Source organism: Gadus morhua, chromosome 3 (assembly GCF_902167405.1).
Source record: "Gadus morhua chromosome 3, gadMor3.0, whole genome shotgun sequence".
NCBI classification, from domain to species: Eukaryota; Metazoa; Chordata; class Actinopteri; order Gadiformes; family Gadidae; genus Gadus; species Gadus morhua.
In genome coordinates, this window is record NC_044050.1 from 7,513,707 (window position 1) to 7,528,706 (window position 15,000).

The 15,000-nt window shown below is 43.0% G+C and overlaps 1 protein-coding gene across 4 annotated transcripts in view; it reads left to right on the forward strand.

Annotated features, from left to right (window-relative positions):
- plppr2b (phospholipid phosphatase related 2b) overlaps nucleotides 1-15,000 on the forward strand; it is a 68,708-nt gene that overhangs the window by 49,250 nt on the left and 4,458 nt on the right. For all 4 annotated transcript variants that reach the window (XM_030351254.1, XM_030351255.1, XM_030351253.1 and 1 more), the window contains 3 exons: nucleotides 11,122-11,242; nucleotides 11,737-11,987; nucleotides 13,314-13,490. In XM_030351254.1, coding sequence (XP_030207114.1) covers nucleotides 11,122-11,242; nucleotides 11,737-11,987; nucleotides 13,314-13,490 — 549 coding nt within the window. The remainder of the gene's footprint in view (nucleotides 1-11,121; nucleotides 11,243-11,736; nucleotides 11,988-13,313; nucleotides 13,491-15,000) is intronic.

Here is a 15,000-nt window from a genome sequence, read left to right on the forward strand (position 1 = left end):
GCTATCCTCCATGAGGATCCTTTAGGAATGATGAAGTGGGACATGAAGTACACAGCAGTAATGGAAAGGCATGGAACAGCATGGGGAAGGGGGAGTCGAAATGAAACTCTTCCTCGTCCTCTTCCTGCGGAGACTCTAGAAGACACTTCAAGAGGACTAGAAGACTTTGATCACAACAAGCTGGGTTAATGTTGCTAAAGGTTAATGCCCAGAGAGGGGTGTCACTGTCCTATATTCCTCTTAACCTTTCTCTCCTCTTTCTTTGTCTCTCAATTTGTTCCCCACCACCCTGACTCTATATTTCAACAGGGAAGTGAGTTCCACAATACTCTGTATGTGGATGGGGTTGCCAGATTAATTTGCATGTTAATTGCATGTTGAATGTCCCCCGTTGAATGTATGTGTGTGTTTGTGTGTGTGTGTGTGTGTGTGTGTGTGTGTGTGTGTTTGTGTGTGTGTGTGTGTGTGTGTGTGTGTGTGTGTGTGTGTGTGTGTGTGTGTGTGTGTGTGTGTGTGTGTGTGTGTGTGTGTGTTTGTGTGTGTGTGTGTGTGTGTGTGTGTGTGTGTGTGTGTTTGATTGTGTGTGTGTTTGTGTGTGTGTGAGTCTGTGTGTGGATGCTTGTGTATGTGCGTTTGCACACTCAACAATGTATCGAGGCAATTGACTGTGGGGATCAGCTACGTTGCCTAGGCAACCAACAGTGTTGGGCAAGTTACTTCAAAAAAGTAATGCATTATTTATTATTTGTTACTGTCATTTCAAAGTAATTATTTACATTACAATATTACTGTCTTTGAATTGTAACTACTTTTACATTACTTTTGCATTATTTTCACCAAACTAACAGGACATTTGGATTTGGTGTTCTCAATAGATCTTCTTGTGTTCAATGCAGCTCATTACACTGCAGGAGGTGATGTGGTATGGCATAATGACTGAGCTAGGCTTAAGCTAACACAGATACAACATAGTCACAGTTTTGGCTCATGGTGCAATACATTTTAGAATAATAATACTGTAACTTTAGGTATTCATATTGAAATCAATAGAGCTAGAGCCTACAACAGTAGATTGTAAAAAAAACAACTTTCTGGTTTCCCAGGGGAAAAAATACTATAGTTTACTACAGCATTTACTACAGTATACTATATATTACTATAGTATACTATAATATACTACAATATGGTGTGGGATTTACTATAGTAATTTTCCAGACAGTGTACTGTACAATGGTAAATACTATAGTAAGTTACTACACAGTGTAGTATACTATAGATTACTATACTATACTACAATATAGTGTGGGATTTACTATAGTAATTTTCCAGAAATTGTAGTGTACTATGGTAAATACTATAGTAAGTTTCTGTAGTATACTATAGTTTACTGTAGTAAAACTACTATAGTAAGGTTCAAAAACACTACAATATTTACTATAGTATATATAGGGTATACTATAGTTTATTTACTATAGTAAACTATAGAATTTTCTGTAGTATACTATAGTTTACTGTAGTAAAACTACTATAGTAATGTTCAATAACACTACACTATTTACTATAGTATATATAGGGTATACTATAGTTTATTTACTATAGTAAACTATAGAATTTTTTCATGTGGGTTGTCTAGGTTGAAATAGAGTGGTTGACAACAAAATTTTGACTATTGGTCCTGTCTCGGGTAATTGGCTTATTTCGAATCGCCCCTGCCTGCTTCACAATGGCTGGCTATGGGTATTCACAAAACTGTCCTTAAAACTACCCTATACGTTCGTTTTCAGAAATCATTGCGAAATACAGTTTCTGTGGTGTTTTATTAGGCATTTTGTAATTCCATTGATTTCTGTTGGAAGACTCATTGCTCCTTGACTGGAAACGGGAAGGTGGGTTGGTTGTAGTCTTTTCGCTCCATTCTAGCCCTACAGTTGATACGGAGAACCGAGCGAAAAGACTACAACCAGCCCCCCTGGACTCTGCTGCTGCCGTGATCTTCTCCTCTAGCAGCAATAGGACTTAAACATTTGCGCTGATGTTTTTCTCCTCTGCGAATCTCGCGGTGTTGGCGAATTTGTGTAAAAACAACAAGTTAATTTCGGATTTAAAAGGCATTGTAACGCTCGTTACTCAGATTTGTACCGAGTATAATATTAGCTCTTTTTTTTGTAATGCCTTACATTGCCGCGTTACAGCAAAAAGTAATGCATTACTTTTGTAACGCGTTACTCCCAACACTTGCAACCAAACAGTCCCACTTTCATTTTCACTTTGTCACGTTGAAGTCGTGGAGAACAGCAATGGACAATTTCTTAGTGCAGGAGCAGAAATGCAAGACTCAGTCCAGCATGGAAACACGAGAAGAAGTCTGGGAATTCAGCTGATGAAGCTGAATTAGCTTTCAGAAACTGTTCCCCCTTCACTTGACCTTGTTGTGACCCCTGGGGGAAACAAAGTCCTGATGAGGGACTACAAAACAAGATGGAGCATGGACAGATGTGGTTGAAGTGATCATCTCTCTTAATTTCCCAGCCGCAAGCTTGCGAAAACACATTCTAGTCTAGCCATGGCAATGGAAGGGTCACCGGCGTGTCACTGGCCTGGCGACACACCAAAAGAGAACCTTAACACGCTTTAACAACTTAACACATTAACTTCTCAAGACCCACATGAGGGAAGAAGGAATGGCAGTGAGGAAGGGGAAGAGAAGAAACGATTAAATAAGTCAGGTCCAGGGATAGAAAAAAGGGGAAAAGCTTTGAGAGAATTGAGAAAAAATGACAAATGCAAGATAAATACGGGATGCTAAATACAACACGAGGGTTAAACCTTACGTAACTTGTCTTTAGTAATCTGTGACAGAGACAGAGGGAAGAGACAGAGTAGGTTGGTTAAAGAGACGGAGAGAAGGAGAATGGAAGAGCAAGGGACAGGAGGAGAGGAACTGAAGAGGTGCGTGAAAGAAAGATGAGGAGAAGAGGAATGGAACGAACGTTGAGAGGAGAAAGTATGAAATTGTATCAGGAATATTTAGGGACAAACAGATAAGGAGACACAGAGAGAGCGGGGGATGTTTGCTAAGCCCAGTTTCTTCACTAAGACTCTGGAACGCTGCCCGGAGAGAGGAGAGCACAGACTAGAGAGAGAGAGAGGGAGAGAGAGAGAGAGAGAGAGAGAGAGAGAGAGAGAGAGAGAGAGAGAGAGAGAGAGAGAGGGAGAGGGAGAGGGGGAGGGGGAGGGGGAGAGGGAGAGGGAGAGAAAATGCAGGGTGAGGGAAGCCGGATTGTCATGGTTACTACTGGCACGTGATGTCATGCGTGTGAATGTCATGTGTGTGTGATGACACGCGCTCGCACGTTGCATCTGTGTATGTGTGTGTGTTGGTGTTGGTGTGTCTGTGTGTCATGCATGCCGGGGGCAGGCATGTCCTAAACTGACCCCTGGGGGGGAGGCAGAGAGAGCATCACAGGGTGAAACATGCAGCACTATTCACCGCTACAAGGCACGCAGGGTCTCCTGTCAGCCCACCCAACTGACTGCAAGTGGGATCAAACCCGGGCTTCTTCCGGCCAAAGCTGTTTTTTCCTTGTAATTGATTGGATTATATAATCTCAAGAAACTCACACGATAACTCATACATGAAATTTCGGATCACCGTCTGTACAGTAGCCTTAAGGGAATTTGATGAGGTTAGTTTTAAAAAAAGATGTTTGGTGGAGTGTGCTTGTCTAAATGGCTGATTATGGTATCACGTCGACGCAACGCAATGACCCGGAGACGCTTTGACGCAGAATCTGTTTTGGTTCTGCGTCTGGTTTTAGTAAGTGGACCAGACGGATAAGATAAGAGCTAAGAACTTTATTTCATCCCCTACATGGGAAATTTACTTTACAATCACAGCCCTTGCTGCTATGTCACCTTGATGGAAGGATAACTTTTTTGGGAGAGGCACGTCAGGCCCTTGCGGTGGACGCAAGTAGGGTCCGCAAGGACGTATGGGGTCCGTAACCCCCTTGCGTTGCGTGAATGTGGGACCATAATCAGCCCTTAAGGCCCAGTCCACACGATTTTTGTGTAAAAACGCAGACATTTTGCACATTTGGGCCGACCGTCCAGAAAGACACAGTGTTTTCAGTAGACAGCTTTTAGAGTGCAAATGCTCTCTTTTGAAACCAGGTCCTAGGGTGAAAATCCCAAAGTCTTATAACAACAACATCAATGGCAATCGATTCTGGTTTTAACTTTCAAACGCGATCTTCGTACTGCTGTTGTTGTTCTTCGGTTCAACTTTTCTTCGACCTTTATGTTTGCATACAGCGCACAGGCTTGATGCACATGTTCCGCCTCGTCTTCTTCTTTTTTTGGTGGAGATCTGTAGCAGAAACAGCACTACAGACAGGCCTGGAATATGTACTACAGAGTTTCTACAGCAATGAGTCCATCATTACGGGGAAATTCCTGCCACGCTGTCACAGAAAACTGGGGGGGAAAAGATTGTCTTCGCCGTTCATCAGCTCCTTTTGTCATGCCAAAGGCCTGGAAGTGATGTATGCGAGGGCTGTTGGAGACGTGCTCTCAGCGACACTGAGCTCCCGTCTGGGCCTTTCTCCCCTCTTGATCCTCATTCTCCTCTTTTGTCAGCATTTTCCTACCCGAAGTCACGCATACATTCTTTAGAACACACACCTGACACACACACACCCGCAAACACATGAACGCAGAGACAAATGCGTACGCACACAAAACGCAGACACACACAGACGCAGCCATGCATGCAGAGACATACGCTCACACACACACAGACATGCACACAACTCAGTTGTCAATGTCAAAAGCTTTCCTAGGGTTTAGTATTACCTCACTTTTTTTTCTTCTGTGATAGACTTCATCACTACACAGAAACACACACTCACACACATGCTCACACACACACACCACACACATTGGGTCTCTCTTCCCAGAGAATCCCACCAGATTTGATCTTGTCAGCTCTCTGGGTCTCTCTTCCCAGAGAATCCCACCAGATTTGATCTTGTCAGCTCTCTGCGGACCAGACAGACAATTCATCTTCCTTCCTCTCTCCTGTCATCCACCTTTTCAAATCCTCCCTCTCTCAAATCCCCCCTTCATCCCCCATCCTTCCTTCTCCCTGACTCTCTCTCCTACTGCCTACTGTCTTGTTCCCTACCTTTCTCAATCTAGAACTTTTTTCTGCTCTTACTTCCTATAAATGTCTCTGTATGCCTGTATTTCTGATTTTCTGCCTGTGTATCCGTCTACCTGTGTGTCTGTCTGTTTGCCTCTCTGTCTGCCTGCCTGCCTGTCTATTCGTTTGTCTGTCTTTCAGGATTGAAAATTCAGATGTAATGAAATGATGGAAGACATCCCACCCCTACAATTGCAATTTATAACCACTGTGCATACATACATTCATTAAACAAGTATACAAAGTCTAATTGTATTATTGTCTAATAAGACTTTGATATCATGATAACCCCACAAACTTGATAAAACCATTCACCAAAGCATTGAATTTAATCTTACATTTGTTTGGAGATTCCCATTTTATTTTTTATCTTATAGAATACAATACAGTACTTAAACAGAAGATTGTTCTGTTCCAGGTGCAAAAACTAAACACAAGTGCACACATCCCTGTTAAAAAAACTAAACAAAAAAAAATATATATATACTGACAAATATAATCCTTGCTGCTCATAAAAGGGAGTGCATCACATTGCCACACAGTATTGACTGTTTCTGTTTCTTTAGGTGTGAGATGGCGCCATTGGTGTATTTATTGAAAAAGTATCTTGGGTCAATTCCTTATCGACTCAGGCTGAGTTTGGTAGGACTGTTTGAAATAAAGGGTTTGCAACCGCTGATTCAGTTAAAAAGGTTTCTTGTACAGATGAGGAAATAGATACTATGGTTAATAACATGTTCCTTTCCTTGTTTTGTATTAAATCTTCAGTCTTGGGAATGAAATACAATTTTTAAAAAATTTACACAGGTTGAAAGCCAGACAGACTGTCTCTAAATCACACTATGGGCTGATGAGCTATTTGTGTTGTTGTTGAAAACTATGAGACAAAAAAAAGATCATTGTGGGCTTTCTTAAATATGAAATTGCTAATAAAGCTATGTTTGAGCCGATGGCGCTTCTTACTTCAGCGCAGTGAAACTCAGTCTGCCAAACATAATAATTTTTTAGTAGTGACAGGAATAAATGAATCAGTTGGTGGAAGGCTTTACCTGTGAACAACGGTTCAAGATATCTCAGTGGAAAGTGGAGGTCTTTGAATACATATTCAATATTCAAAAGATTTCTTCAGACCCCGCTAAAACCAACTATTGATACCCACCAACCCACCAAGGAGGGTTCAGTAATGTATTGAAAACACATATCAAGAACAACTCAGACCCCACATGACAACACTCTGTGATTGTGATAACAATCACAATCTCCAAACAGGTGTTGAAGTGGGGGCTCATTGGGAGACATTCTCTCTCTGACAACAGAAGATAATTTTGTCTTACGTGTGAAGACAGGTGTGCAGAAACACAGCGAGCTGCCAACGGAGAGAATTAGTGGTGAGAGAAGCGATTAAGAGGTGTCACGCAGTATCCTCATCTGCATAACGTAATGGGTTGGAAAACGGCAAAATGTTACAAATGACAAGCGGTGAACTGCTGTACAACCAAGGAGAAAGTCGTTGCAATCTTAGTTGTATGGCTCAATGTTGCATGTTGGCTAAATGCAAGCCAAAATAATAACTGAAAAAGATTTAGATGATCATAAACATTTTTAAATTGCATGCTGATTCGGATACTGCATTCATGATTTGCGATCGAGGTGTGTCTGGTTTATGTGTCGTTAATTGTATCCTAAATGTGTCGTTAATAGTCGTAATTGTCCAAGGTATTAAAAGTTGCATGATGTATCAGCGATGTTGGGTGACCTCACTTCTGATGGTATTTGAAACGAGACCTTCCGTGTTTCGTGCATCCAGTAAAAACTATCGCGAATGCAGCGCAAAATCCCAAAACACCCGACCCTTGGCGGTGATTAGTTGTAATACTATTGACATTGGTTTTGAGTGGTTGGTTGTACCATTTGCTTTTTTGTGGACGATATCGGAGCATAGGCTGTCTGCAGAGATGCATTTCTTTCAGGGCCTGCTTATGGGACGGGCAGCTAGCGGATCGTGAGGAAAGATCAGATGAATGTGATCATCAATGCTTCGTCCTAGAATCGCTGATACAAACTTTAATGTGACGTTTCAATTATTAGATTTCTGTCCAAGTCATGAATTGTTCATCTCATGTCACGACATCAGATGTGGAAGTCTGTAGTTTCAGTGGAGTGTCTGAAGTAGTGCTGATGGATGGACTCTCAATCGAACAGTAGATTGCACGATTGGTCTGGGGTGGCTGCTGTCATTTTCTTCAGCACAAGAGGTGTGATCGATGGGCTTAGTTCAAATGACTCTGGACACAATTGGCTGCTGGCCGTCGCTTCCCTGTCGTCATTGTGTTAAACCAGCCAATAGCGCGCCAGGGGGAAAAGACAGCTTGGTGATTGGCTCCTGTAAAAGCGGATCGGAAGCAGGAAGAAATGTATTGCTCTCCCCCCCGTTTCAGCTTGAATTCATACACTATGAGATACATTTGTATAGCTTTTTATAAAGCTAGTATCGTCTTTGAGTATGAGCTTTATGGTGAGCGATGTTCTTTATGAAATGCTCCACACACCATGGCATTATACAATAAGTGTCCAAGAAGATTCCTCTCTCGGACGGGGCTATCAATATCGATCACTATCTGATGCTGATGATAGGGACTGTTGTGGAGTTTATTATAAATAACAAATTCACCCAAAATAAACCACTCCTCTTCTAACTCCACAATACCTTAATCAATTACATCACATAACTCCTACATATTTACCAACTCTATGTGTATACTGGGCACTTCCAGCAATGCACCTATTGCTGGAAGTCTGTCAAGCCACTTTTTCTCAGAGCGCTGTGGTGTTTTTGAATGGTTTTAATATCTGACTTCATTGTAAAGTCAGAGTGGTCTGCCCTTCTTTTGGTGCCTTTAGTTGGGCCTGAACTCCCCAGGACTAAAGCTCCGGATGTGTTTAAGAATTGATTTTGGGATGCTGCTGCTAGTCCATAAAGCCCTACAGCTAAGCCCCTTAGTACATCCCCCCAAGATCTCTTTGATCCACTGAAGCCGCTCTTTATGTAGCCCTTGTGCCCTGGTAAGAGACTGCTAGGAGGCTACAGCACTGGAATAAACTCAGAAAACAACACAAACCTGTTGAGATCGGCCTGCTAAGGCTAGTCTTCAGGGTGCTGATATTGTCATGTGGATATACTGATGGTGTTGCTATTGTCCTGTATATATTGTTGATGTTTTGCCACTTTCCACACGCTTTTTTAAGGACAATGTTGTTCACATCACCAGGTCTTTAAAGTGGATGTCAACAGTTCTAATGTCGTATTCTTGTTGCTCTGTAAAACTGCAACAATTTAAATAGTTTTATGCGTGTGTTTTTTTTTATTATCTAGACATTCTTAAAAAAAAAAGAAAAATAAGTAATAGCGTGAAACCCCTTTGGCTATCCTTACCATTTACATACACAAGCTGTGGGAGTAGGAATCACAAGATTGGGTCAAATGGATCTCTTTCTAATGCTGATTTGTCCAGAGTGAGAGTGCTTTGTGATCATAGGCTGGCTGCTGGCACTAGCTGGCTCCCTGTGAGTCACGTGTCTGGGTTTCCTCCTCTTTCCTCTATAGGTACTGCTGTTCCCCAGAAAGTCTTTAAACGCTAAAAATGAAAAGAGGCAGTCAAAGCCTTTATCACAATGCTCCTATCAAGAAATCCTGTCAAGAAATACCGTTTGGTTGGGAGCTAGGAGCTTTATTGATAACATCATCACATCAGGGAAGATATGATATATTATGTGAGATTTGGCTATCGTCATTATTCTCAGTCATAACATTATGATGCAGCACTAAAACATATCTAGGAAACTTTCATGACCCTACATGACCTTAAAAAAAAAGACTCACTTCAGCTGCTTCAGGGACCACTATTCTGATCTTTCTGCTGTGTGATTACCTTTGCACTGAAATGGGAAATGCAAATAGACTGCTTTGCACAGTGAATAAGGAGAATATTTTTCTTGTGTGTGTGTCACTTAAGATTTTAAATTACATTTATATATTACATAATACATAGTATTACATATCAACTGTATCAACAAACTATTAGTTGATGATACATTCAATAAAAATGATTGGACTAAATTGGTGATCAGAATACATTTATTTATTTATGCATTTGATTCCTCTAGACACTGTTGCATTGAATGGCATGGTCCTTCATATGGGGGCATTGTCTGTACTCCTTCATCTATCAATTCTAATATAAACCATTCTAATTCATGCCACCGACACCAAAGCAAATCTGAAGAGAGCTCTAACTACAGGGGCCAAGATATGTCTGATTAACTGCATATCGAAAATGCTTTGCAAACTTGAAAAACACAGGCACATAAACGGAAAAAACACAAATGCAAAAACAGAACTCTAATGCAAAAACCGCAAAATAACTGCCAACAACACAAACCGAAGGCAAAAGGCACACCGCAAATGCAAAAGTGGCTAAACTAATGCAAAATATGCAGCCTAGTTAGATAGCCTAGTTTTGCCTACACATGCAGAAGAGGACAGTTCTTGCAAATTTGACAACGGAATAGGATTCACCAGCGGCCTGTTGATTTATATGCTTCTCTATTCCAGCGACATAAATCACATCTACATGGACAAGGCATTATTGGCTGCTGATGTATTCTCAGCAATACACACACACACACACACACACACACACACACACACACACACACACACACACACACACACACACACACACACACACACACACACACACACACACACACACACACACACACACACACACACACACACAAACACACACAAACACACAGCATAAACGGTTTTGACAGAAGCACTGGAGGCTGGAGACTACCTGCTGTGCTGCTAATAATGAGAGTCTTGTGAGTAAGGCTTGGCTCTGCATTAAAATGAGTAGCTGAGTAGTGAGTGAACTGCCAACATGAATGTGAGTGGGAGAATTGTAATCAAAGTATAGCTTGTCATAACATCTTTTGTTGTACACTACAAAGGGAGCAATATAAAAGTACATATCTGATTGAGCTTTAATCTTGGTCTCATTCTGTTGTTTGGATTTGACACTTTGATGCACGCTCTCTCTCTCTCTTTCGCTCTCTCACTCTCTCTCTCTCTCTCTCTTTCGCTCTCTCACTCTCTCTCTCTTTCGCTCTCTCACTCTCTCTCTCTCTCTCTCTCTCTCTCTCTCTCTCTCTCTCTCTCTCTCTCTCTCTTTCGCTCTCTCTCTCTCTCTCTCTCTCTCTCTCTCTCTCTCTCTCTCTCTCTCTCTCTCTCTCTCTCTCTCTCTCTCTCTCTCCCTCTCTCTCTCTCTCCCTCTCTCTCTCTCTTTCGCTCTCTCTCTCCCTCTCTCTCCCTCTCTCTCTCTCTTTCGCTCTCTCACTCTCTCTCTCTCTCTCTCTCTCTCTCTCTCTCTCTCTCTCTCTCTCTCTCTCTCTCTCTCTCTCTCTCTCTCTCTTTCTCTCTCTCGCGCGCGCTCTCATATAGCTGTACATAACAAAGCTCTTATGGAATATCTTTGTTATCAGTCATGTTTTCAAAATCTTTTGGGTTGTTTGTAATCTATCAGAAATATGTGTCTCTGATGTCTTGGTATAGTTGGCAGGACAGTCCCTCTCTCACACTCTCTTTCTTTGGATTTGTTTTTGCTTTTGTGGAGCTGACTCGAACAGGTGCCAATTAAATGTTGCATTCATATTTTTGGAATATTGTTTATTCTTTTATTAATATTTATTTATTCTCTCTCATTGTTATTCGTTTAAAAATACCTTTAGTATTAAATAAATACAACTGCCTTTTTTTTTCTTGATAATTTTAGACACATTGATGCATCACTTTGAAATCCCATCATTTTGACTAAACCAATGTTCCCAACGTGTCTATATCCCTCTGTGTACAGATCCTGATCGGGGAGGTGACCGGGTTCCTGGTGAAGACAGACGGGGCTCAGGAGAAGACCATCGTGAGCGCTGACTGCTGCTTCTTCAACCCTCTTCTTCGCAGGATCGTACGCTTTCTCGGTGGGTCCGTTTCCCTGTGGAGCATTGCTCCCCCTCCCTGCCTAATAGCTGCTGAGTTCTTACTCCCAAACCAAGCCTTGGTATCATTTTCAAATTCTGTGCTACAATCACTTGTTCTTTGTGTTATGAATATAACTAAATGTGTGGCTACATAGCATTGCTATACCGACAAAGATCCATGGATACTGAGCAGGCCTTGTTCAATAAAGGTTTAAACAAAAATGATGTTATGATTTCTGATATATATATAATCGTTTTTCGTTGTCTTATTATTATTATTATTTTTACCATTATTAATAGTATTGTTATTATTGTTAGGATAGATTGTGTGTGCTGTATATGTGCATCCATGTAGGCCTATGTATGCAGATATGCATGTATGTTTGCATGCGTATATGTTGGTGGTGAGAAGGGATACACAGACATTCTGTGTAAAAATTATAAAGGTTTAAACAAAAGCCACCAAACTAAATCCCCCCCTCTCCGTCCCCCAGGCGTGTACTCCTTCGGCCTCTTCACCACCACTATCTTCGCCAACGCTGGCCAGGTGGTGACAGGAAACCAGACGCCCCACTTCCTGTCTGCCTGCAAGCCCAACTACACGGCCCTTGGCTGCCAGTCTCCACTGCAGTACATCTCGGAGCGCCGCGCCTGCACGGGGAACCCCTACCTGGTGGCCTCCGCACGCAAGTCCTTCCCCTCCAAGGACGCAGCCCTCAGCTTCTACTCCGCAGTCTATACAGTGGTAAGAACCAAGGTCTGCGCTGGGAGGAAGCTTGGGTACGCAGTGGGAGGGCTACGAAGTGATAGGAAGCTAGTCAACACAAGCTGCTCTACACAGGGGTCGGAAGCTAGTGAAAAACAAGCTAGTGTACGCAGTTGTAGGAAGTAAGTCCACCCAGTGGGAGGAAGCTTGTCTACAGTAGAAGGCCGCAGGTATACACAGTGGTAGGAAACTAGTCTACAGTGGAAGGAAGCTAGTCTCCATAGTGGTAGGAAGAAAGCTTACACAAGCTAGTCTTGATAGGAAGCAAGTATACATTATATGAATCTAGTCAAAGCGGTAGGAAGATAGTCAACAGTGGTAGAAAGCTAGTGACCACAGTGGTAGAAAGCTAGTCTGCACACTGGTAGGAAGCTAGTCTACACAGTGGTAGGATGCAAGTCTACATAGAGGTAGGACACAAGCGAACACAAGCTAGTTTACACAGAGGTAGGAAGCTAGTCTATGGTCGTAGAAAGCTAGTGTATAGGAGGCTAGTGTGCAGTGGTATTCTATAGTGCTGGACCTAACTAGTGTAAAATGTACACCTAACTAACTACCATAAAAATGCATTTCAAAAATAAAATATGATATTTTTTTTACCAAAATCATCCTTTTCTTTATTATTCATGGCACTTCGAACAGCATTGTATAAGGTGTTCCAGGTTCAGAGTAAAACACATTTTGTGACAAAATGAAACCCTGATGCTGTGTTCCCACACAGTTTGCCACTAGTTCTGCTTTGTGTGATCATCAAGTGTTTATGTTTGTGATCCCTTCCTCCTCTGCTTGAACATCACGTTGTGATTTGAGTGAGTCAGCGCGCTTAACTCTCCTCTCTTATTGCCAATAATGACGCATAGGAAAAACAAATGCCATCTTTTTACTAGGCGTGCAGGCTTGTTGTTGTTTCTTGGAACTAACAACACTGGGTTCTCAGAGAGAGAGGCCCAGGTGAGTGGAGGGGTAAGGACGGACCAAGTGTGGTAGGAAGCTAGTCTAAGGTTATAGGAAGCTAGTGAACAGTAGGAAGAAATGTATTTTTCAGTGAAAACACAATTCATAACACCAAAACAGAGGAGGGTGAGGACATACCAAATGTGACACTGAGTGAAATGAAACACTCATCTTTTTTCTTGTTTTCTGTGTATGTGTGTCTGTGTCTTTGTGTGTGTGTGTGTGTGTGTGTGTGTGTGTGTGTGTGTGTGTGTGTGTGTGTGTGTGTGTGTGTGTGTGTGTGTGTGTGTGTGTGTCTGTGTGTGTGTGTGTGTGTGTGTGGGTGTGTGTGTGTCTGTGTGTTAACTTCAGATGTACATCACGCTGGTGTTCGGCACAAAGGGGACGCGGCTGACCAAGCCCACCCTGTGCCTGCTGCTGGTGTCACTGGCCGTGCTGGTGGGGGTGGTCCGCGTCACGGAGCACCGGAACCACTGGAGTGATGTGCTGGCCGGCTTCCTGACTGGTGGAGCCATCGCTGCCTTCCTGGTAGGACAGGGGAGGGAGGGGGGAGGGAGGTAGAGGGGGAGAGAGTGGGGGGGGGGGGGGGGGGGGGGGGGGGGGGGGGGGGGATGGAAGGAAGGAGGGAGAGAGGAAAGAATGAGGGAAGAATTAAGGAAAGCAGGAAGGAGGAGGTAGAGAAGGAGGGAGGGAGAGAAGGAGGAAGGAAGGAGGAAGGACAGGAGGGAGGGAGAGAGGGAGGACAGGGAGAGGAGGAGGAAAGGAAGGAAGTAAGGAGGGAAGGAAGGAAGGAAGGAAGGATGGAAGGAAGGATGGAAGGGAGGGAGAGAGATGGAACAGGGGGGGGGAGGGAAGTAAAGAGGGAGAGAGGAAAGAACGAGGGAAGAAGGAAGGAAGGACCAAAGAAAAGAGGGGGGGGGGGGGGGGGGTTGGGGAGGAGGTAAGGAAGAAGGGAGAGAGGAGGTAGGGATGGAGGGAGGGAGGGGAGAAGGGAGGGAGAAGGTCTTCGTAGTTCAAGTTAAGGTGAAAAGAGGGAGGAAGGATGATAACAGTTTCGTTTTAGCAGGCAAGAGGAAGCAGGAGCCTGTCTTCAGAAATTGAAAGTAGAGGTGGAAGGGAGGATGATTGACTCTAAAGTCGATATGTTTTGTGTGATTGATGTCGACCGCACCTCTCTATCTCAACCCTCCGACCCATCCGCTACGACCCCAACGCCACTGATCAGTCTGTGGATGTGAACTTCAGATACGTCTCTGTAAATACGAGAGATGTCTGGTATACATTACTGACACTATTACGTGCTTTAATGGTCAACATTCTTTTAGGGCTGAAAACCAAATGATTGAACCAGTAATGCAATCATTATTTTTCATCTTTTTCGACTTTGCTGACTGATCCAACAGGAACAATTCCAAACACACCCACACAAAACTACACACTCACACACACACACACACGTGCGCGCTATGTAGCATGTTGGTACATGGCGCATACAAAGCAGACAGTTGGTTTAAATTAATCTCCATGAAACCCCACTAAATGTTTTTGAACCTGGCATGCATCTATGTTAAAATAAAGAGTTATCTCTTCCTTCACTCTCACATTCCCTCTCTCTTTCTGGGTCCCGCTATCTTTCTCTACACCCAATTGAAGGCAGTGAGTGCATGGTTAAGTGTCGGGCCGATCAGGGGCTGGAGGTGTATTGATCCTGCAGGATTGAATGTGTGATAGTGGGAGTGCTTTGGAAGTCACCCCCAACGGGATAATCAAAGAGTATTCGTGCCTGGAATGTTGTGCACGCCCACATGGACATTTGTTTGTCAGAATCACCGAAACATGAGCTCAAATCAATGAGGATTTCATGGTGCCTTAAATCATTTCATACTACATAGATGCATCCATCGCACCGGTTAACAGAGCAGATCTGCGTTGGTTAAATCAGGTGAAGTCTAATGCACAGCTACAATCTCATGGGGAGCTAAATGCCCACAGTTTAAAAGCAATCACCAACCTCATTTAATGTTCCAACGATCCTGAT